The sequence below is a fragment of the Meriones unguiculatus genome, chromosome 20 (assembly GCF_030254825.1).
Source record: "Meriones unguiculatus strain TT.TT164.6M chromosome 20, Bangor_MerUng_6.1, whole genome shotgun sequence".
In the NCBI taxonomy this organism is placed as follows: Eukaryota; Metazoa; Chordata; class Mammalia; order Rodentia; family Muridae; genus Meriones; species Meriones unguiculatus.
In genome coordinates this window covers 44,837,987-44,861,863 of record NC_083367.1, presented here as the reverse complement: position 1 = coordinate 44,861,863, position 23,877 = coordinate 44,837,987, and the positions used below count along the sequence as shown (strand labels likewise).

The 23,877-nt window shown below is 42.1% G+C and overlaps 1 protein-coding gene and 1 long non-coding RNA gene across 3 annotated transcripts in view; one reads left to right on the top strand and one right to left on the bottom strand.

Annotated features, from left to right (window-relative positions):
* Nucleotides 1-23,877, top strand: part of Slc16a10 (solute carrier family 16 member 10) — a 108,353-nt gene that overhangs the window by 36,565 nt on the left and 47,911 nt on the right. For both annotated transcript variants that reach the window (XR_002476466.2, XM_021638748.2), the window contains exon 2: nucleotides 21,818-21,962. Coding sequence is in view for 1 of the 2 variants with exons in the window: in XM_021638748.2 (XP_021494423.1) it covers nucleotides 21,818-21,962 (145 nt within the window). In the remaining variant the exon portion in view is untranslated. The remainder of the gene's footprint in view (nucleotides 1-21,817; nucleotides 21,963-23,877) is intronic.
* The window catches only part of LOC132649557 (uncharacterized), a 33,605-nt gene continuing 20,405 nt past the window's right edge, over nucleotides 10,678-23,877 (bottom strand). Inside the window, exons 3-7 of the long non-coding RNA XR_009588057.1 lie at nucleotides 21,711-22,215; nucleotides 19,808-20,175; nucleotides 14,198-14,443; nucleotides 11,765-12,130; nucleotides 10,678-11,490 (exon numbers count right to left, since the gene is read on the bottom strand). This is a non-coding gene — a long non-coding RNA (uncharacterized LOC132649557). The remainder of the gene's footprint in view (nucleotides 11,491-11,764; nucleotides 12,131-14,197; nucleotides 14,444-19,807; nucleotides 20,176-21,710; nucleotides 22,216-23,877) is intronic.

Genomic DNA, 23,877 nt, shown 5'->3' with positions numbered 1-23,877 from the left:
GAATCACAGTGTAAGTGTAGATATTAGGATTGACCAATTGGACTTGCAATAATATGTATAATTATTACAATAACAAGAATTTATTGAGTGTTTACTAAGGACTAGTTGCAAGCCCTTGTACCCTATTATTCTATCATCCTTTCCCATTTTAACCATAAAGAAAATGAGTTATAGAGAGTTTAACCAATCTCCTTTAGGTCTGACAGTTGGTCAGTGATAGCAACCTTCAAAACCATGTTTAATCATCCATTAGAGACGATGTTCTTAACTCTTTCTTCACAATCATACGTTCAATAATTTTTATTGGTTATTTAATGTTCTGATAAGGAGGAATGGTGCTCTTCCTTATGGAGGAGGAAACCTACCACATGGAGTAACAACTGGCTTATTTAAAAAAATATAAGCCAGGCATACAGGTGTGTTCCAGCTTTGAATCCCAGAACTTGGGTGGTGGTTGAAGAAAGATCAGGAGTTTAGGGTCATCCTGGGCTACAGAGTGAGTTTGTGGCCTCGGTTACATGAAGACATGACTGGAAATCTGTCCTTTGATCTCCATCCACATGCCTGCCATTCCGTGCTTGTTACCCACACATATACAATAATAATAACAAAATCAACAACTTTAAAGACTCACCAATTTTCATGTTATGTATGAGTGCTTCCCTGAATGTATAATAAGTGAACTGCATCCACGCCTGATGCCCAAGGAGGCTAGGAGACCGTGCTTGGTCCTCTGGAACTGGGGTTACGGACGGTTATAAAATGCCAGGTTTGCTGGGAACTAAACCTCTGCCAGAATGTTCAGGGCTCCGAACTGCAGAGCCATCTCTGTAGCCTCCCAAAAGTTTTTTTTAAATCAACGAATAGAAGAAATATAGAAGTTAGTGCTGTAGCGCCGTACCATGTGCGTATGTTCTGAAGAGTCATCTATAGGCCACAGAGGTGAAATGACTAAAGAGACCTGTTAATCTACCTGAGAACTGTTCTTTTCTTTCTTCAAAATAAGTGTGTTGTCTATTGTAGTGGGGGACTTTAAGATGGCAAACTGTGACTACATCTTCAGGTTTTAAAAAAATCATTATTAAATAGCAGTAAAGACCTGTAAATCAAAAAGAAAGAAAGAAAGAAAGAAAGAAAAGAAAGAAAGAAAGAAAAGAAAATTTAACCCTGATAATTTTAATACTCATTTCCAGTTTGTTTTTTTTTTTTTTTGTCTCTGTGCATACAATTTATAATGGTCACAAGATAGCTGCTCACTTTTCCTTTAGTATTTTTTGAAGGTAACAGACTTTGGAGTTAGGCAGTCTCCAGTGAAAAGGAAAAGACTGGGCTATGCAAAGGTTACAGGGCATTAATAATTGATTGGGGTGATGCTTAGCAGGCAGCCGCATCAGTTTTGCATCTGGCCTTGGAAGGAGCAGCTGTGTGTTTGGACGTTGGAAAGTTCATCTTTCCAGACAGGCTGTCAGGCTTCCAAGAAAGTCAGAGGGAAATGGAAAAATACAGTGATTGAGAGCTCCTGTGAAACAAGCTGGTGGAGCTGGTTGACAAGAGGAAGAGCAATCCCCCCATAGGGTGTTTTAATTGTGGTTAAACTTTAACAAATAGACGGGGCTGCACAGTTTGTCAGGATTATCAGGATTTTGGTCTTTTTGAGGGCTTTATGGTTTTATTTATTTTATCAGGGTGCAAGAACAAAATACTTGACAAATACTGTTTTTTGTGCTAAAACTATTACTCTATATTAGGTGGTTTTAAAGTTTCACACCAATCTGATTGTACACTGGCCATAAAGTATTCAAATGCTTCCACATTTTAACCCTCAGGATGAAGTCTCATATTTAGGACTCTCACTGGTAGCTTCCTTTATCCAAACTGTCTTCAAGGATTTTTTAATTTTAAAAGTGTGTGTGCACATGAGTGTGTCACACACACACACACACACACACATACACATGTGCACATGTAGTATGGCACTTGCTTTCTCTCTGTGGGCTCTAAAGGTTGAACTCAGTTAGTCAGGCTTAGTGGCTAGTGCCTTTATCTGATGAGCCATCTTGCCTGGCTCCAGTTCATTTTTTCCCCCCTTAGGCCTTTGGATATGATGAGGTAATGTCAGTGAAAAGCAGGAACAAAGTAGAAATCTGTTAAATCTGTACAACACCCGTACAAATAAGGGTTTGTGCTGTTGTGTGTATGTGTGTGTGGTGTTAGGGCTAAACCCCATAGCCTCATGCATGCCAGGCAAGTGTTCTACATCTGTAGACTTCAAAGCAACTTGTGGTAGTGGTTTGTTTTTGATTTTGTATTTTTGCTTTGACACATTGTATTTGATTTTACTGAAGTCATCCTGCACAATAAAACATTGAGAGAAAAAGAACTAGAATTCTAAAATTAAGTTTTGTATTGAGTTAGACATCATACTGCTTTAAAGAAGCCTACACTGTTGGAATTATGAATTGGAATTTTTAATTCTGAGATTCAACCATTACAACAGAATCTGTAGTTTGCTTTAAAACACTTGCTCCTGTAACACTCCCCTCCCCATCATTCCAAAATGTGATAGAACTGTTAGGACTGTATCATGAGAACAGGTCAGGAATGTGTTCTAAATGAAAGGCCATCACCGTGACATCACACCTGATTCCCTGGAGAGAAGTCTGGGGAACCCATGGGCGTAGTTTTCTTCTCTACAAAGAACCTGTAGATGTGGCCTCTGGATGGCAGCTGAATCGTCGTCTTTACTCTTCTCTCCCTGTTCTATTTCTTTTGAGTTTGCATGTAAAAAAAAATGCTTGGGGGAGTAGGGGAGAGCTCCAGTTGAATGACCACTGTTCTTAGAATGGTGTCCGTTTGTGCATGTGTTGAGCTGCCTTGCGGTCTGAAGTATTCTCACCTTGGGAAGGGTGCAGGTTAACCATGCAGAAAGGCCCTTCACGTTAGCTGCTGCCACTTACCAGGAACCTCTGTCCTCCAGTGCATACAGAGCTGGGTTAGATCTGGCCTAGATCTGCCTTACCTCTGGGTTCTGTTTAACTGCATTCGCCTGCCGTGTCTTCTCCGAACAGATCTACTATGATAATCGACTAGCTTTCTCCCACCGTGAATATGTGCGGGTGTGCGCGCCTACACTTGTACACGGAGGCCAGAGGAGGATGTCAGGGGTCCTGCGCTATTAATCTCTACTTTGTTCTCCTGAAACAGGGTCTCTCACTAAACCTGGAGTCCTACTGGTTCTCCTGTCCCTGCTCCCCCTACCCCACAGCTGGGTTTACAGATATGCTTGTGGCTATATTGTGGTAGGTTGCAGTGTTTTTCCTCCTGCCCCTATGGCTCCCTGGACTCATAGCTCATGAGACTTATTAAATATTATACAAATACCTAGGCCATATAGCTAGCTCTTTCCTAACTAGCTCATAACTTAATAACCCATATAGTAGTCTACATTCGGCCATGAGGCTGGTTACCTAAGCTCAGGCACCATGTATCCTGTTCTCACATCCTGCTGGCTGAATCTCCAAGCCTGGCTCTATCCCAGAATCCCTTCTGGGATATTCCGGATATTCCACCTCCTACTTCCTGTCTAAGCTATAGGCCACAGGTTTTTGTTTTGTTTTGTCTTGTCAGGTATTGTATCCATACAACAAGCAAGAGATTCCTTCTACATGGCTATACTTGGCTTTTTACATGGAGTTGAATGCAGATCCTCATGCCTGCACAGCCAGTGCTGTTTCCACCAACCTGCTTCAAGCTCAGCTCAAGAATATACAGTAAATAGTCATGTGTGTAAAGTGCACTAAGAACACTGTAGCTAGTCTTTGATACTTTGTGGTTTCTTCTTTTTCCCATTCTTTATTCCCTGGTTTTACCCCATATCACTAGATAGAAAGAAGGATAGAGCAGAGGGAAAGAGATAGAGACCCTTGAATCTAATTTCTTCTTCTAATTTTGTTTCTTCTTTGAGTACAACTACAAACTAACTACAATCAACCCCCCTGGATGACAACCACCCACCCACCCACCTATCAGGGCTCTAGCATTTATGGGCCCTCTGAAAAATTCCCAGAATTTCAAAACGTCACACAGTCACAGGAACTATCTACAGCTGGGAAAAACTACACCTTTGCTAGAGCATGAGGCAAATCACAATCAGCTGCTTTGAAGCAGTCCTATATCCCACACCTGGGATTAAAATGAAAACATTGTTTTTTAATTTTTTTTAGACAGGGTGTCTTTGTGTAGCCCTGGCTGTCCTGGAACTCACAGAGATCCTCCTGTCTCTGCGAGTGCTGGCATTAGAGTCTTGCATCACCACTGCCCAGCTCACATATTGTGATAATAATTCTGTGTTTTTAAAAGAAACCAAAATTCCAGAATTCTCACTACAGAATGCCATCTAGTTTATGGCTGTCTTGGCATCCTAACAGGATTACTTTCCAGTGGTGAACTCTTGAGCAAGTCACTTTCTCTCTGCACCTTGGTTTCCCTAGAAAGAAGGTACTGATAAGGCCTCCCTCCCAGGGCTATTCCAAGGATTAAAGGAATTTTTATTTGTAAAGCAGCAGCTGCCTTATGGTAAAACATAAGGCAAACCAGATGTTTTTTTCCTAATAATAAAAGTAATACATTTCTAGAATTCAGAAAACTATTAGCGAGAATTGGAATGAATAAATGGTTGCCTTTGTAATGGTGGCAGCAGTGATTTGTTCTAGGAGGTATGTCTGGTCTTTGAAACTTTAATTAGCTGTTTTGTTTATCAGGATGGTTTGTTTAGGATAAAAAATTCTTTTTAAATTCCTAGCTCATTCTTCTGCCACTGATAAATCAATTCATTTGGTCTATTTGGTGAGTGAATCTTCAGAGAGCTGACTGTGTTCTTATTCTATTACTTACTAGCTCCATGGCCATATGGAGAACTATTTAATCTTTGTGAACCTCTCCTATCTTGCTAGTGAAATGTAGTTACTATTCCTTGTTTTGCAGGAGTGCTGCAAAGATTTAATGACATATGTAATGCAGATCCAGTGGCTATGTGCCTAGTCCTTTGTGGGTGGTTTTGGGATATCTTTTCTGTTTGTTCTCTTTAAGATCTGACATTGGAATGAGATTCATTCTCCTCTCCTTCCTGGTTGCCTCAGGGAGGAAATCTAGGAACATCACAGGGCTTGCCTCAAATCTCTGAAAAGCTACATGCAGGCAAAGTTAGTGTTCCTGCTGAGCTTGGTCACAGACTTGGTGGTGCATGCCTGTGAAAACTCATCCCAAGGGAGTTGAGGCAGGAGAATTTCTCAAAAAACAAAACAAAAGAAAGAAAGAAAGAAAAAAGGAATAGCAACACAGAACGAACATATTAATTCTACTTTCCCACTTTACACCAAGCTTAGGAAATGTTAATGGTGTCTATCTGGCTCACAAACAATGATATTTTGACATGCTTTTGTCATTTTACTATAATGACAAAAGGTATAGGAAGGTATAAAAACATACATATATCAAAATATGATATATGTTCAAAAATGATCATGAACATCTGTATCAAGAAAACACTGTGCAGCTAGGGGGATGGTTCAGCCTTTTAAAAATATTGATTGATTGATTGATTGGTTGGTTGGTTGGTTGACTCATTGTCTGTGTATGAATGTTTTCCACACATGTATGTATAAGACTTGGGTTCCCATTACCCTCACTGGTCAGCTCACAACTGCCTGTAGCTCCAGCTCCAGGAAAACCCACTGGTCCCTGGGCACCTGTACTCATGTGCATATTTGCACACATAGACATGCATATATACATATAATTAAAAATAAAGTCTTCAGAAAGAGTAAGATTTGCCACCACAGTGGTCTTGGTGGTTGTTCATTTAAACTATTAACCGCCTCATTTATTCATTAGCTTAATTTGTCTTTTGACAATTATTTATTTTATGTGTAGGGGTGTTTTGTCTGCATATATGTCTGCACCGCATGCATGCCTCATGCTAGAGGAAGCCAGGCAAGGCTGCTGGGTTTCCCTGGAACTGGAACTTGTGAGCTGTCTTGTGGGTGCTGAGTCCTCTGCCCGTGGTCTTTGCTCTCAACTGTTGAGCTGTCTTTCTAGCCCCAGCTTAATCTGTCTTAAGAAAGAGCTTTTCTGTTAGGTAAAAGGTGGTTTTGATTTTACATCCACTGTCAAGGAAGAATAGGGAGGAGTAGTTTGAACCCCAGTCTGCCTAGGTAGTTGTCTTATCTTGGCAGTTTAAATGTTCTCATCTCTTAGTTTCCTGCTATTCAGTGTTAACTCCTGATAGCTTACTTGTGAGAAGGAATGCTGTTATCAGAGCATAGCTGTCTAGCTGGTATTTAGGACAGAAGTGTTGGCTATTTGAGAGAGAGGCCAGCAATCTTGAGACATTTGATTCACTAAGATAGAAATCTGTTAGAATCTTGTCTGTGTGGGCTCATACTTTCTTAGTTAATTACATACTATCTGTAGGAGGAGACCCAAGAGTGTCTCCAAAGGTTCATTGTGACCTTGAATAGAAAGTGGGCTGCTCCTGGCAGGCCGTGTATGAATCCCTTGCTGCAGCTTTTTGTGGCCTTCAACAAGTTATACATGTTTTGCCTCAGTTTCTTCATCATCATGAAGGTTAGAATACCTTAGTATGGATTGTTGTGAGAACTGGGGCTGGAGGTGATTGATACAGGTCTGTAATCCTAGCACTTAGGCAGACACAGGAGAATCACAAATTTGAGGCCAGTTTGGGCATTTCAGGGACTATGAAGCAGACTGGGAATGAGACTTAGCCTTGGGGTTGGCGATGTAGTTCAGTGGTAAGCTGGTTGGGCTGTGAGGATTGAGTGCTTAAAAATAAATGTAAATATAAATGCACATAAAGCTCTGAAATAGTCTGAGTACACAGGGAGCACTTAATAAATGTTACTTAGCTCTATGTTGGCATAAAGAAGGGACAGTGGTTTGAGATTAACAGGAAGTTTACCTTGGAATTTGTCCTGACCTACTTAAATTACCTGTACTCAGGTAAACCCCTTTGAAAGTAATCAACAGCCCTCACCACTCTCTTGAAGGGAGGAATAGAGTAACTGTCTCAAACAACCTCTATTATTCGTTACTGCAGTAAGCCCTGCAAAGTGTGATATTCCTTTTGAACTTTTGAAGCCACACATGCTACTGTAAAGGACTGGCAAAATAAACTTCTGTGGTCTTCCGAAATTCCACAAATCAGTCTATGATTATAGTCAGGGTCTCTTCCTTTAGTTTCCTGTCTTACTAGTTTAGCCTTACAAATACTCTCATTACTACAGGAGTAATGTCTTCTGGCCCTCAAGGGTTCTGGCCAGTTAGTAACACTACGATTGTGCCTCAGACAGACGGGTTATGAATGTGAAACTTGTCCCCACGTCTGCCCCAGCCAACGCTCTGACTTGCCTTAAGGAATCTACTTGTGTCTTTCTATATTTTATCTACAAATTCAACCTCTTTCTAGGAAAATTGATCACAGGTTCCAATCTTGAGACAGATTTTTATGACCCTTAGCACATAGTGCTCTCTCTGTGCTATTTGTTAGGTACTTTTAAAGACTTAGCCATATACCTTGATCAGTTTCACTAACACTGGTGTCAGTTTTCTTTACAAAATTAATTTTTATTTTATTTTATTTTGTTAAAAAAAAAGCTGTAAAAAAGTTCAACTCTCATCATGGACACCAGCATCTCCTGATTCATTCTAAGGAAGAGGCTGGTATGACAGAGCTGAGCTGGTCCGCTGCAAGCCTTTCTCATACGCCTTTCCTGGTGTATGTATGTTATAGATAAGGAAAGCAGTTGGACCCTCCCTCCCAGGACAGGCCACTAAGAAAAACAAGAGAAGCCCAGAGGGGCTGGTTGAGCAGACCCAGCTTCTAGTGAAGGCACCAGTAAGCTAGTCCTTTACCCCACAGTTGTCTCTGAGACTGTGGGGCCAGTTGCCTGCATTGGCTCAGATGGGAAGTCCCTGACTGGGCCAAAGGCCAATGAATGAGGGAGGTTCCATGTTACAAATCTCTACTTGCACAATATCAGGATAGTTGTTTTTAATTTGTTCTGTGGGCTCATGTTTGTGCTTTCCACAATATAACAACTTACTGTGTTACTCTTTAAATTTTATAACATCCCACATTATAATTATGTGGAAAAGATACTTCTCAGGAAGAGTATCTGTGTACATTTCTCTGCTCCAATAAAAGGAGTTCCTTCCAGCAAGTTGTGGCCAAACCCAGCAACACCTTGAGGTTGCTCCTGGCTTACTTGTCTCCTGCTGCAAATAGTCTGTTCAAGATAGAGACATTCTCTGCTCTTGGTGGCCACATCTGCAGTCACAGCATTTGCAAGGCAGAGACAGGGGGTCAGCACAAGTTAAGGCCATTCTGGTCTACATAGCAACTTCCAGGCCAGCCGCAGTTACATAATGAAATCTTGTCTCTAAAACAACACGCACACCAACAAACAAACCAAAAACAAAAAATGAAGGGCTGGGGAGATGGCTTCGCGATTAAGACACTGGCTGCTTTTTTGTGAAGACACAGGTTCAATTCCCAGTACTCACAGGGCAGGTAACAATCAACAGGATTTGATGCCCTTTTCTAGCCTCTGTGTGCACCAGACTCACACATGGTACACAGATATATACGCAGACAAAACACCCATACACATTAAGTAAAGAAGGAGTTAATTAAAAACAGAACAGCCCCCTTCAAAACCCCAAACCAAACCAAACAACAAGCACACAAAATACAGAAAAATATAAAATTCTCAATGATATATATACTTTAAACCAGGAGCGGTGGCGCACACCTTTAATCCCAGTACTCCGGAGGCAGAGGCAGATGGATCTCTGTGAGTTTGAGGCCAGCCTGGTCTATAAAGAGAGTTTCAGGACAGCCAAGGTTATATGTCTTGAAAAATAAAAAAAACCCCAACCAACCAACCAACCAACAAAATACACACACACACACACACACACACACACACACACACACACACACACACACACTTTAAAGAGAGAATTAAAGGGCTGGAGAGATCGCACTGCAGTTAAAAGTGTTCGCTGCTCTTGCAGAGGACCCAGGTCAGTTCCTGGCAACCATTTGTTGCCTAACAACTATCTGTAACTCCAGTTTCAGAAAGTCTTCTGGCCACTATAGGCATTGCATACACAGGGTACACAGGCATACATGCAGGCCAAACAGCCGCACATAGACATTTTTATTTAATTAAGAAAAATTTAAAATTGTGTGTGTGTGTGCATGTGTGCATGAGTATGTGTGTGTGTGTGGCTGTGAGTGTGTGTCTATGTCTCTGTGTATGTCTGTATCTATATGTACGTGTCTGTATGTGTAATGACTATGTCTGTATGAGTGAGTGTGCTTGTATGTGTGAGTGTGCAGGCACACACAACTTCCGCTGTTACTTCACTGTTGTTCCTTAGGACTTTGTCTTGTTTTGAACCTGCTGCTCACCTAGTAGACCAGGCTGAGCAGTCAGGGAGCCCTGGGGACCCATCTGTCTCCACTCCTTCAGTGCTGGAGTTATAAAAGCACATGCCACCATACCTATCTTTTTGCATTAGTCTGGGGAGCCAGCTCTGGTTCTCTGGTACCAACTAAAGGTCTTAGCAGTTAAATCATTTTATTTATGTAGATATGTGTGTTCTCATTTTCTCTGTCTGTGTGTGGGGCACACGGGAAGTAGACAGAGGAGGATATCCAATGTCCATCTCTTGTCTGTAATTCTCTGCTTTATTCCTCTGAGATAATCTTTCAATGAACCCATGGCTAGGCCGGCAGCCAGCAAGCCCCAGTTAGCTGATCCTCACGTCCCTGCCCCTGTGCCCTCCTGCCCCACTTCGTCACCAGCCCCGCCCCCACCGCCCATCATGCTGGGTTGCAGTATAGTCATATACAGTGTGCATGACCATTGCTGGCCTTTGAGATGATGATGGAGATTTGAAATCAGTCCTCATGCTTCTGCAGCAGGTGCTTTGCTTTACATTCTGGAACATGAGTGAGTTGCTTTCCTTTTCAAACAGATTTATCATTTTTCCTTTACCTCATTTCTGGATCTATTTTTTCTCTGTTTTTAGACCCTGCCTCTCACTGCCCATTGCCACTCTCCCAGACTCTTTATTGTCATTTCTTTTATGTTTCTATCTAGTGAATCTTCAAATCTGTTGCTTCTCACATCTCTCATGTCCGTCCTCTTGGTCTCTTGCTACTTTTGAATTGGGATTGTTATTTATCGCTCTGCAGTCCTCTGCTTTCTGCCAAGCCTTCCATATAAGCAGGCTTTTCTACTAGACCAGTGAAGTTTATAATGGGGCTTAGGGTCTGATTTTGCCAACCACGATATCATCTTTATTCTTAGCTTTTGTCCCTCCGTTGAATGGCACCATTTTGTGGGCAGAGATTGGCATCTGTGTCGTTCCCTCTATCTTCTCAGATCTACAAGAGTGCTGGCTTAGTCACTCTTTACTTGCAGAGTGAATGAATATGTTGGCTGAAAATCGGGCAAGTGGAGTTTTGTTATTTTTCAGCTCTTGTTGTCAACTCCATTCCATCCAACACCTTTATTAGATATAATTTGAAAGTTTTTCATCATTACATAGGACTTTATTTTGTAATTCATACAGCAGAATAAGGCTAGATTGAAAAGTGCAAGGAAAACTTGTGTGGAATCAAGGTTGTTACGTTGTATGAGAGTTTTTAACGGTTGATATCTTGCTATAAGCATCCTCAGCTTTCTGTGTAGGAACCCTTTTTTGTGGCTTTGCAGAACAAGTTGTTGGAGAGAAGGAGGGACATCGTACTATGGACAAAGGAAATAGATTTCTATTCAGCCCTCTTTGAGAAAGGCGTTAGGTATTCAGCAGTCACTTCCCTTTCAAAGATTGAAGAGATAGGTTTGTTTTGTATACACATAGGATGTGAAGAAAAACTTAGATTTGGGAGACAAGTTGTGAGTGTTTCCTCTCCCTTTTGTGTGTGTGTGTGTGTGTGTGTGTGTGTGTGTGTGTGTGTGTACCCTAATGGTAAGTGCTGCAGCCCTACCTAACTGAGGCAGTTTGGTAGAACATTCTTGGAGGAAGCTGGTTCTGATGTATTTCCTCATAGAAGGGTGTTATAAGTAGATTTGTTGGGTCCTAACTAGCTAGTTGAAAGAGTTACTATGTTGATCTCCCACATTTAAGGGAAGTAATTTTTCTTTTTTAAAAAATTAGTTACATAGTCATTTCTTTATTATTTTGTGTTTACGTGTGCACATGACCATGGTGTGCACGTGGAGGTCAGAGGACAACTTGCAGGACTTGGTTCTCTCCTTCCCCCACACGGGATTGAGCTCAGGTTCTCAGGATTGGTAGTAGGCTCCTTTTGTCCACTGAGCCATCTTGCTGGACCAGAAACTGCTTTTCTTGATGTTTGAGAATTTAAAAGCTAAGACATATTTTAAAAACATTAACCTATGGGATACAGAGTTAATAAAATTAACTAATAATAAAAAATTAAATTAAATTAAAAAAACATTAACATATTGTACAGACAAATTAACATTTGTTTGAAGAACAATGGAGTATTCACTGTTTTGGAGAATATTTTTCAATACCTTATATAAAAACTTAATTAAAAACATTCCTTGTTAAGTACTTTCCCACTATTGGTCATCAATCCTGTTATAATTTTAAAGATTCAAGAATTATATTAAATGATTCCGTGTGTATTTGTTGTACTACTTACAGTTGTCTTCTGGTTAGCTTAGGTGTGCTAACCAGAACTTATGAAAGCTGCATGGTGCTCATGAGGAAGGCAAAGAGCTGGGCTTTGGGCCAGGCAGGCGAGGCGGTGAATCCGGGTGCTTCCACTTACACCATCGAGCACGCTCAGGGAAATCACCAAGCAGTGGCTACTTCACCAAGGCTGCTGAAGACAGGGAAGAGTGCTCACACACTCACACCATGTCTGCCACGTGGGGAGCTCTCCAAATGTTGGTTCTCATCCTCCTTCCACAGACAGACACATCTTTAGAATTTCTCTTTAGAATCCTGGGTGGTATTAGCGGTGGCTTTCCCTCTCGATGGAGACACTGTCTCACGGCAGTGGTTCCTGCAGATGAGAGGGAGCGCTTACCACAGGAAGGGGAGGAGCACAGGGATGAGTGTAGGGGAGTAGTCTTTTTTGACAGTTGAGAATTTAAAGTTAGCCTTAGAGTGTTTTGAAGAAATGATGTTCAGGTGAAGAACAATTTGTTATTTCCTGTTTTGAAGAATATTTTCAAGGCTTTATAAGAACAGTAAAAACTTTAAAATTAACTGCCTTCCCGTTCACTATAAGGTCATCAATCCAGTTACTCTTTTTAAAACTAGAGACGTATAGTAGTAAGAGTGTATGTGTATTAATCTAGGCTACCTCATCCCACAGGCATTTGATGTGGTTTTCAGAAAACACAGCATAAAACAATAAAAAATAAGATGTGGAATGTGATGTTCAAATCAGGTGGAAGTAACTGTTAGTGTACTCCATCCTAGCCACGTGGTTATTACAGAGTAGTGACAGCAAAAACATAATAGGAAGCAGGGTGGACAGGGCTCTAGGAGAGAGTCAGGGTGCTTTCTCCTCAGCCTACAGGAAGTCCTGAGAACCGAATGGTAGAGGTAAGGACAGAGGCAGCATCAGGCAGCTGCTCTAACGCCTGTCAAGGAAAGCAGCAGCAGCAGAACCGAGAGCACGCTCAGCAGCTGTGCAGGGTCCCAGGACCGGAGTGCATGGGCTAAAGGCTGGCCTAAAGTAAGGGCACCACACCCAGGGTATGGGTACAATTAGAAAAAAATTTGCTTTGTTTTTAAATTAGATTTATATATTTTATTTTATGTGAAAGTGTGAAGTCTGCATGTGTGTGTAGATCATGTGCACACTTGGTTCCTGGGAAGGTTAGAAGAGGGCATTGTGTTCCCTAGAACTGGGGTTACAGATGGTAACTCAACATGTGATTGCTGGGAACTGAACCCAGGTCCTCTGCGAGAGTAACAAGTGCTCTTAACTGCTGACCTCTCTTTTTAGTGCATTTTTTAAAAAAATCATCTTGAACTTAAATATACATAGATGTGCATGTGTGTGTCTGTGTGTCTGTGTGTCTGTATGTGTGTGCCTGTTTTCCTGGATTGCACCACATGTGTGTAATGACTGAAGAGGCCAGAAGGCGTTGCATGCTCTGGAAATGGAGTTACAGGTGATTATGAACTGTCCAGTGTGGTTGATGGGAACTTAATTTAGGCTCTCTGCAAGAGCAGCAAGTGCTCTTAACTACTGAGCCATCTCACCAACCCCTCAAGAGTCATTTTTAAATTTCATTGTTTTCAGTGGAATTTATTTTAAAAAGAGGCAACTACATAAAATCATTGGTATGCCCCAGGAGGAGGCTACAGTGCAGGGTGGCACAAAGTCCAAGCGCTCTCCATAGAGTGTTTGATGGCCCTGTGCAGAAGATGCAGGTCCTGAGTGATGAGCATTCTCATTGAACTGCACTGGCTCCATGTCTTAGAATGAAGAGGTTGGCGTCCTGTAACTGGAGCCTAATCAAGACTTAACACACTGCCTTATGGACGAGGGTTGAGGGCGTTTACCTTCTACTGTAGACAGTAATCAGATTACAGCATTATTACTCTTAGAGGAATAAGTCTTAGTAAATGAGGTTTGCGTAAGTCTAAACTGTACATCTAGGTAAGAAGTGAAAAAATTTTCCCACAGACAGAACTTTGTTTTTCGTAATGCTGTTAATTTCCAACACATATAAAGATGAGCTGTAGAGGCTTGGGAGTTGGTAGAGGTTTGATATAGTGTATCTTATCTCTCTTTAAAACCTCCAGGCCTTGTTATTTTTCATAGTTTTAGGGTAATAAATGATAGTAAGTTCAGAAATTTATACTTAGAGCAGTGTTGCTCTAGTCAGCACTTTCCTTGCGATGTGAATGGTTTTAAGTTGCCAGAAATGTTCCGCACGTGTCTCTCTGTCCTCACCAGCCGAGGCTGTGAGCCATCACCTCTAACGGAGAGCAATCTTGACCATTTTACCTCAGCAGACTGTATAAGCATTATATTTTGTGTAAGCTGTGACCAAAGACTGTCGCCAATTACAACCTGAGTTCCCTTTAAAGTGGACTGTGGCACAGCTACCTGCAATCCCAGCTGCTCAGGGAGGACTGTCAGTTCAAAGCCTTTCTGGACTATATTGCAAGTTCAGGGCCAGGGTGGGTCATTTAGCAAGATCCTATCTCAAAATGGAAAAGGCCTGAGTACATGGCTGGGTGATACAGCGCTTGCTGAGGCTGCGCAAGGCCCCAGGTTCCACGTCCAATGGCTGCTGAGGGTTGAGTGAGGTCAGTAGTCCTTTGAAGTTCAGTCCTCCAAAGAGTCTTGATACTGCGGACAAAACAGTATAGTAATTTATATATCTGTACACACAGTCACTTCCTTTACTTTTGTACTTCCTTCCCATTCTCCCTGCCTCCATCCCTCTTTCATCTTTCACTTGTAGCTTTCTTTTTCTTTTTCTTTTCCTCTCCCCACCCCAGACAAGGTCTTGCTGTATAGGTCTGGACTGGCATCACATTTGCTATATGGCCCGGGCTGGCCCTTAAACTTCCCAGCTTCTGATTCAGCCTCCTGATTGTGGGGATTACAGGCCTGTGCCGCCATACCTAGCATTGCCTTCCTAACTTTCTGAGATGAGCAGGATATTTCTGAGTTTTCCCTGTTGGAGTGAGTGGTTACAGTCAAGACAGGATGAAGCCCAGGATAAGTCCTATGATAATGGAGTTCAAGGTTAACTTAAGACGCCTGATACAGTGCTGCATGCCTGTAATTCCAGCTATTTGGGAAGCTGAAGCAGAAGGATTCTGAGTGTGAGGCCAGTCTAGGCTACATAGAACCTTGCCTCAAAAATAAGTAAGCAAGTAAGTAAATAAATAAACCCCCAAAATTATGTAAGTGGGATCTGTGTCAAAGAGTGACAAAGCCAAATAAAAAAGCCATCAAAGAGCTTCCAGTACTCAACAAGATTTGACTATAAGCAAAATCCTATCACTGTCCATGAGCCTGTTACTAATGTGAATAAATGGCTGAAGAAATGGATGTAGATGAATACTCTGATCTCTCATACAAAGGGGTTCCAAAGTTTATGTAGGCAAATGCTTTGCTCCCAAAGGAGAGCTTAATCCTCACTCCTGCAGAGTGAGCTGTACTCAGTGGCTCCCTTCCAAACGCGCAGTGTAAAAAGGGGGGAGTAAGGCAACTTCACAGTGGAGGATCCTGAAAACACCACTCAGCAAGGTGGTCAAGGTGATAAAGCGGCCTCCGTGACTGTGCTGTTCCTCTGTGCAGAGCGCGCAGTTCTCCACACACCTCGGTGTGTTCAGCCATATACTTGATAATTGGTCCTCAGTGCAGCCAGTATTCTCAAGCACAGGGGAAGCCAGGCAAATTCTTAGAGTCAGAGGAGCCCAAGCTGAAATGCCCACTAAATAGAATGTGGTCCCCAAACCAAAAAAAAAAAAAAAAGGACATTAGTTAAGTCTAAAGGAATCTGAATAAAGCCAGGCATGGGGACACACCTTTAATCCAGCATGCTTGAGAGTCGGAGGCAGGCAGCTCTCTGTGAGTTTAAGGGCAGCCTAGTCTATAGAGAGAGTTCCAGGACAGCTAGGGCTACACAGAGAACCCCTGTCTTGAATAATAACAGCAGCAAATGAATGAATGAATGAATGAATGAATGAATGAATAGATTGATAGATAAATAAGAAAGAAAGAAAAAAAGAAATAAAGGACACTACCAATATTGGTTCCTTAGTTACTTGAAAATATTCTAATGTAAGATGTTTTAAAAAAAGAAACTGCATGTAGGATAGATATGTGGTTACTATCTGCATCATCATTTTTATGTAAATTGAAAGGTTTTTTTTGTTTTTTTTTAAGACAGGCTCTATATAGTCCTGGCTGGCCTGGAACTTGCTATGTAGACTAGGCTGGCTTGAATCACCTCCCTCTGTAAAAGTAACATCTTTAAAATATACAAGTTGATCTAGTTTGGGAACTTTTTCTACAATCCAGTGTCTTTCAGCTAGGCTCATTCCTGCTCTCTGTTTATTAAGGCACAATCCACATATAAACTAGACATTTAGGCACTCACATTCCATACAAAATCAACAAAACAGCAGGACTCTCTCTTTTGAAACAGGGTCTCTGCTATGTAGCTCTGGCTGTTCTGGTACCCTCTGTGGAGATCAGGCTGACCTCTGGAGTGCTGGCATGGCTTGGAGCACCTGCCACTCCACTCCCTGGCCCTCAAGTTCTATTCTTTGTTTGTTTGTTTGTTTGTTTGTTTGTTTGTTTTATTGAGGCAGAGCCTGTGTTATTTTGTACAAGTGGGTATTAAACTAGCTGTGTTGCTGAGAATGACCTGGGAATAATGACTATCCTGTCTCTATCCACTGATGAGTGCTAGAATCAGAGGTAAGGATCACCATGCCTGCTTTACGTAGTCCTGGGGATTGAATCTATGGCCTACTGCATACTAGGCAAGCACTTTACCAACAGAACTGCATCCCAAGTCCCACCGCTTGAATTCTTTAGTTAATATGTTCAAGCTTTGCAGAAAATAATGTCTTATGTGTTTCCAATAGCAAATAATTATTCATTTAAAAATCTGCTTGTTTATAAGTTGCTATTGTTTTAATAATTACAGAATCTTCTACTGAAACTGCAGCAGAGGCACGAAGGTCTAGTGATGTGATTTCAGAAGTGACTATTCCACTTGATAGGTGCTCCTGGGTTGGAGTGAATCTTTTAGAATAGTACTGAAAACTCTAAAACCCCTAGAAGGATTCTTGTTAGAAAGAACATTTTGTGAAGTTCCTTCAGAAATGCATGTGCCTTTTCTCCCTATGAAGAAGCACAAGAGTATAATATGCTTTTGCACTTGGTGCCTGGTAGAGAGTGTCTAGAAAACCTCCATCCTTTGGGGAGCACGGAGGTTCAGGCAGCCCCTGCAAACTCTTCAGGGAGGAAGAGATGACTCGGTGGTTAAGAGCACTGGCTGCTCTTCCAGAGGACGCGAGTTTGATTCTCGGCACCCGCAAGGCAGCTCACAACTGCTTGTAACTTCAGTCTGAAGGCATGCTTCCTCTGGCCCCTCCAGCACTGCGTGCACAAGTTATGCAGATATACACGCGGCAAAATGCCCACACACAGAAAACAAACAAATAAAAATGTCCAGCAAGGAGAGAGCTATTGCCCGCCAGCAGCTCCCACAGCAAGAGCTGGACAGGAGGTGGCCAGGTTGGGATTTGAGAGGATTTGTGAGTGCTTCCTACCGATCAGAAGAGGCCAAGTAGCTGAGAGGTAACCCCACAGCTGTTCTGACTCCTGCCAAAATAGACTGCCTGGAGGGTGTGCGGCTCCAATAGTCTTGTGGATGACAGCCAAAAAAGCTGTCGGTAGAGCTGTAGCTACAAGGAGCTTAGAGGTAGGACTGAGAAAGCCAGCTCTGCTCACCGCCGTCTCTGTTGTGCATTGTCCTTTTTTTCCTCCCCAGCCTCCACTTTCCACACCCACCTTGGAGGAAACTAACAGCAAGGGATGGGAGAATTGGGGAGCAGCTGATGCCAAGTCTTTCCTATCCTCCCTAGGTCTAGAAACTCTTGAGTTACTAAATGAAGACTAGCTTGTTAGCTGATGTGGCTGCAGGCTTTGTTTTAGCGTGGACAAAAAAGACCACTCGAATCTGCTAAACTGCTCATCCAGTGACAGAGGAAGTTGTTCCCTCAATGAGGGGCTAGTCAGGGGAATGTACATGATTATATCTTGTCGTTGGTGCCTGTGAGTGTTCATGTTTGGCCCAGGCTTAATGTCCTATGAGGTCATTTGTTTCTTTAGCACAAAATCATTATTTAACGACTGTTAGGCTACTTAATACTTATCTTCTGATTTTTGCCTTTCTTTTTTATGTATTCTTACAGAATCAGCAGGGAGGTGTGATTTCTAATTTTCAAGAATTTTTTTCTTGTTAAAGATAATATGTTTTTAGAAAAGATAAGACCGGGTATAGTTTTACCGAACACTAGGCAGACTTTTTTTTTTAACTTCTTATTTTATTAATTACAGTTTGTTCACTTTGTATCCTAGCTGTAGGCCCCTCCTCCCTCCCCTCACAATCCCACACTCCCTCCCTCTTCTTCTCCTATGCTCCTCCCCCAGTCCAATGATAGGGGAAGTCTTCCTCCTCTTCCATTTGACCATAGTTCATCAGGTCTCATCAGGACTGGCTTCTTCGTCTTCCTCTGTGGCCTGGCAGGGCTGCTCACCCCTCAGGTGGAGGTGATCCAAGAGACAGCCCATGAGTTCATGTCAGAGATGGTCCCTGGTCCTATCATTTGCCTTGGGGTACTGCTGTGTAAGGGTTCTAAGTTATCTCCATGCATGGTCCTTGTTTGGAGTATCTGTCTCAGAAAAAACCCCTGTGCCCAGATTTTTTGGTTCTGTTGCTCCCCTTGTGGAGCTCCTGTTCCCTCCAGGTCTTTCTGTCTCCCCTTTCTTTCATAAGATTCCCTGCACTCTCCCAAAGTTTGGCTGAGTCTCAGCATCTGCTTTGATACCCTACTGGGTAGAGTCTTTCAGGGGCCTGCTGTGGTAGGCTCCTGTCCTGTTCCCTGTTTTCTTCCTCTTCTGATATCCATCTCGTTCACCTTTCTGAATGAAAATTCAGCATCTTACCCAGGGTCCTCCTTCTTGCTTAGCTTCCTTAGGTGTATAGATTTTAGCATAATTACCCTATATATGTCTGATACCCACTTATAAGTGAGTATATACCATGTGTGTATTTCTGCTTCTGGGATACCTCACTCAGGATGATCTTTTCTAGATCCCACCTTTCTAGGCAGACTTTTGCAGAGGTTTTGTTATGGTTGAGTTGTCATATGTTCTGCTGGGTTTTAATAGTTTATTGTTTCTTTTTGCCTTTACCGTTTGTTTTATTTGTTTATTTTTAAGACATTGTCTCACTTTGTAGCCCTGGCCGTCCTGGAACTTACTATGTAGATTAGGCTAACCTCAAACTCATAGAGATCCTCCTGCTTCAGCCTTCTGAGTGCTGGTATTAAAGGTGAATGTCACCATATCTATCCCAGTAAATTGTTTTTTAAGCATGGATTACTGAGTTGTTGTTTTTTTTTTTAAATGGGATTACATTATTACTATGAGTGTTTTTTTTTTTTTAAAGACAGCATCTTTGAAGCTCAGGCTGTACTTGAACTCACAACCATCTTCCTGCTTCGGCCACCTAAGTGTTAGAGTCACAGGTGAGCCACAATGCTTATCAGACCCCTTTTATTCTAAGCCACCGATAACTAGCAGGTGGCCATGATTACCCATTTTTTTTTTAAATCACATAAAACCTAGATATTTGCTCTAGAAAAACTATGAAAAAATTAAACTATGTTCTATAAAAATACCACAGTATGCACAAGACTAAAAATTTAAAGCAAATGTATGGAATACTGAATCAACTTTATAGACAGCTTCCAACATTAAATCAATATTTATTTTACTTGAGGATGATGGAAATTTCCAAAAAAAGCATGAGTCAGAGAGAGAGAGAGAGACTAGAGCTCTAAAAATTAGCTCTCCCAAACTACTTAGTAAAAATAGCTTTGAGAAGTTGTCCCAAGAAATACATAAAATCACCCCAAATTTTTCACACAGCTCACTCTCCGTCTTCAGCTTCATTCTCACCCTTTGCAGATGATGCCAAAGCCTTTTTTTCCATTTTTCTGTCTCCCTCCCCGAGAGCCTCCGCTGATGTTTATTCTCGGTCGCTTCTTAGCAGACAGACGTTTTTCTTGGTGTAGGCGCAGGTCGGGTGGAGCAGGTTTCCTTGACGGTCTGGCTGACCATCCCGCAGTCTCCAGTTTAGTTACTTTGGTTCCACGGTGGCCCTTGTCTTCTCTGTAGATGTTCTCTTCAGCATTGTGCTGATGTTAGTACAGCAGGAATAAAGCAGCAGGCTGGGGAGCTGCTGTGTGCTCAAAGCACTTGTGCTCTTGTGGGGACTGAGTTTGATCCCAGCACCCACGTAACGTTTTAAGAGAACAGTCTTCTTTCTGGCAAAGGAAGTGAATTAGAACAATGGCAATTTAACTATGTCCTATATGCGATTGAAGAACAACTTAGCTGACTGGTGTGGTGGCGCACGCCTTTAATCCCAGCACTTGGGAGGCAAAGGCAGGTGGATCTCTGAGTTCAAGGCCAGCCTGGTCTACAGAGAGAGTTCTAGGACAGTCGGGGCTGCCCAGAGAAACCTTGTGTCAGAAAATTAAAAAGTGAAGTTGTCAAGTTGGTTCATTTAGACCTAGTATTAAGAAAGGGCCTTTGTATGGGATTTGGCCTTTGTGCCAAAGGGAATACAGAAACACACCAGGAGACTTGGAGGGCTGAGGGAAGCTAGACACACCTGCATTCTGACCGTCATCAAGGCTTTAAATTAGGAAGTGTGCTGCCCGGGCTCTGAGCTTCACTGACATGTTCTTTCAATCCTCAGTAAGTCTAATCTATCTCCAAGATACTTAAACCACCTCAGAAGGACAGTGACTTCTCAGAGACACCTTATTATGGGGCTTGTTGTACAGCCTCATGCACGCAGGCCCTATTGCCTTATCTATTATACTTTTTTTGGCAAGAATTTCCAGGCTTGATGACAGATCATTCAGCTCTTTGACATACTGTCATTGCACCTAATGCCGCCTTCTTTTGTTTTGAGTTTTATAGAATCAGAACCAGAACCTATGATTTTGATTCCCACCACTTCCCTCCCCCTCTTAAGTTGTGGGAAATAACATACTTGCAGAGAGGAAAATAGAACAGTATAGTTTTATAAATAACGGCAAAGTAAATACCCTATGGTTATTGTCTAGGTCAGAAATAATATACTATGTATACATCAGTTTCTTTAGGACAAAAGCAAAAAAACAAAAACAAAAACAAAAAACCAACCCTCAAAACCTAAGCCCAGATGCCACACAGACGATCACTTCTTGACTGCTTGTTCCAAAATGACAGTAATCTTTTCCACGCAGGTTAATCACAACCAGACATGGTGGCCCACATATGTAATTCTCGGAGTCTGGAAGGCTAGATAAGATAGGAGAAATGGGCTAGGCTTCAGGCCAGTTATTGCCAACATAATTAGTTCTAGGCCAGCAGGCCAGAGTGAGCTCCTGTCTAAAATAAACATTCTAAAACAAAGACTTATAATCACTATCCAGATTTCAGTGGTCATTTCTTTGCATTTTGACCTCCCTAGTATAAATTCCTTAACTAAATATGTGTGTGTGTGTGTGTGTGTGTGTGTGTGTGTGTGTGTTGAGGGTCTAAAGTGTCACACAAGTGTCTTATCTTCCAGAGTGCTGGGACCATAGGTGTGCTCCACCATGCCCAACTTTCATTTAAAATTTTTTTTTATTTAATGAATTTTGTTCCATAGAGTAGAATTTGCTTAAAACCACACCATATCAATCAGTTAGGGCCATAAAAATGTTTAATTAATTTAAAAGCACAAACTTTTCAAGAGTTCATTTAAGTGCAGTCACCATATAAATCGCAGTGCTCAAGCTGGTGTTCAGGCTTGCCGTCAACTCACCGCAGGACTTGTGGTTTTCAGCGTGTGTCAGTGCTCTCCTTTGCCGTGCGTTAGCCGCTCTCCGAATACGGTTAGCAGCGCTGTAACGCTCCCCTCTTCTTTTCCAGCGTGGGTAGGCTCGCTGTCCATGGGCATGATCTTCTTCTGCTGCCCCATCGTGAGCGTCTTCACAGACATGTTTGGCTGCCGGAAGACAGCCGTCGTGGGCGCTGCCGTGGGATTCATCGGACTCATGTCCAGCTCCTTTGTAAGGTAAGGACCTAGCTGCTTGACGTTGCTTGCAAGAGCTGTTAATCATGTTCCAGAGGCCTCACTGTTTACAAGGAAACCCCCCTTAAAATCTTACCATTCCACAGATCAGAACTGTCATTCATAGCAGCGTGCCAGAGGCTGAGCATTTAACTGTGTTTGCTTGCAGTGCCAATGTCAGATGTCAGGATATATGTGTTCACTGGAGCCAAGAAAAATGTGCTTCCTTTTGTTTTAATCTGCTTACATAAAACCCCTAAAGGAATCAAATTATATCTATGAGTTATCTAATGCTGGGGCTTCAGTTTACAGTCGCTGCCATCTTAGAGATAAAGGATCCAGTCAGTGATATTTTAAAGTAATAAGCTTGACAGGAAAAAATTTTCATTGATGAGAATAAGGTCTTTTAAATCAGTGCCAACCCAGGTAGGGAATTTCAGTCTGTGCTTTAAAATAAATAAATAAAAAGAACCTATTAAAATATTTTAATGACATGACAAAACGGGGTGGCCTAACACACTTGAAAACTCAATGTCATATACTACTTCTATTAGAAGGAAAGATTCAGGCGTCCAAAGGCACTAAGGTCACTGGACATGCTGTGACACGCAGCAGCTGCTGTCCTCAGTTCTTGGTGTGGTTCTGAGAATTCTCAGTTAGAGGAACAATGCTGTACCCAGCACCACGGGGAGCAGGCCACCACTGCCAAGGGGAAGCCTGAAGACCCTCCTCCAGAGAGGGGTGTGATCCCCTTTCCCACCAGGGTCTCTATCTTTCCTACCTCCCCTCATGTTTCCTTGGTTGAAAAACACGATTTAGTTTTGGGTGGAGTAAGATGGGATCTAGCTTGCAATATTGGCCGTGTTTAAGGTTTTCATATTCACTCAGCATAATCCTTAGCTTTTCTCATTTCACTCTGCACCACACACAACCTTCCCTCATTCGAAAGTAAGCAGTTAGCTTTTGTACTTTTCCATTTAAAATTGTATTCAGGTTCTTTAAAAATTATACTTCTTAATAGAAAAAAGGTTTTCACCTGCTTGCTTCTGAACTTCTTATTTAAAAAGAAAAGAAGTTTGTTTGGAGTTCTCTGTACTGATTTCCTGAACCTGTAGCTTTATTATTCTGGGGGCATAGAGAGCGACTTCGAAGAAGGAAGCCTATAAAGCCTGGTATCCAGCTCAGTAAGAAATCACACAAACACCAAACATTTGTTTTTCAAACTTTTTGGCTTGTGAAAAAAAAAATTATATTGTAACCCAGTTTGCCCTTCTCCTTCTATCTTCGTGTCTCAAAGTCCAGGAGAAGCAATTTTTGAGATCACATTGGCCTTAATATACACAATATCCTCACATGACTCATTTTGATTGTTTAACCTGCCTGTCAAAGCTGTCAGACCATCAGAGAGTGTTGTGGAAGACCCAGGATATTGTGAGATCCTGGTGGATAAAAATAAAGACACCAAGACCTTTTCATGTTTCAAAGCTTTGGTCTTGGCTGGGCAGACTTTCTGCCAGCTTATCTAAGTTAACCTGACCACCTAGCTCCATCCAGCCACATGGCTAGTTATACCTTCCAGGCCTGTAGTCATGGTCATCTCCTCTCATGCCTCCTGGCAAAAAAAAATGTCTTCCTCTTTCTTCTTCCCAGAGTGCCTTTCTCCCTCCCCTCCATTTTTCTCTCTGCCCAGCTACCGGCTGTCAGAAACTTTTATTATCCAATCAGGGATAATTGGGAATCATTCCTCACATCACATGGATACAGGAGATGGTCCAGCTTTTATAACAGTGCCTGTGGCAGATCTCAGGGCACTGAAACCACCATGTGAAAACCCAGTGCACAAGGCCCTTCTCCAGCAGAGTAGCATGGAGAAGGCAGGTGTGAGTGGAGAAGGCAGCAAGAGGTGGCAGGTCTGTTT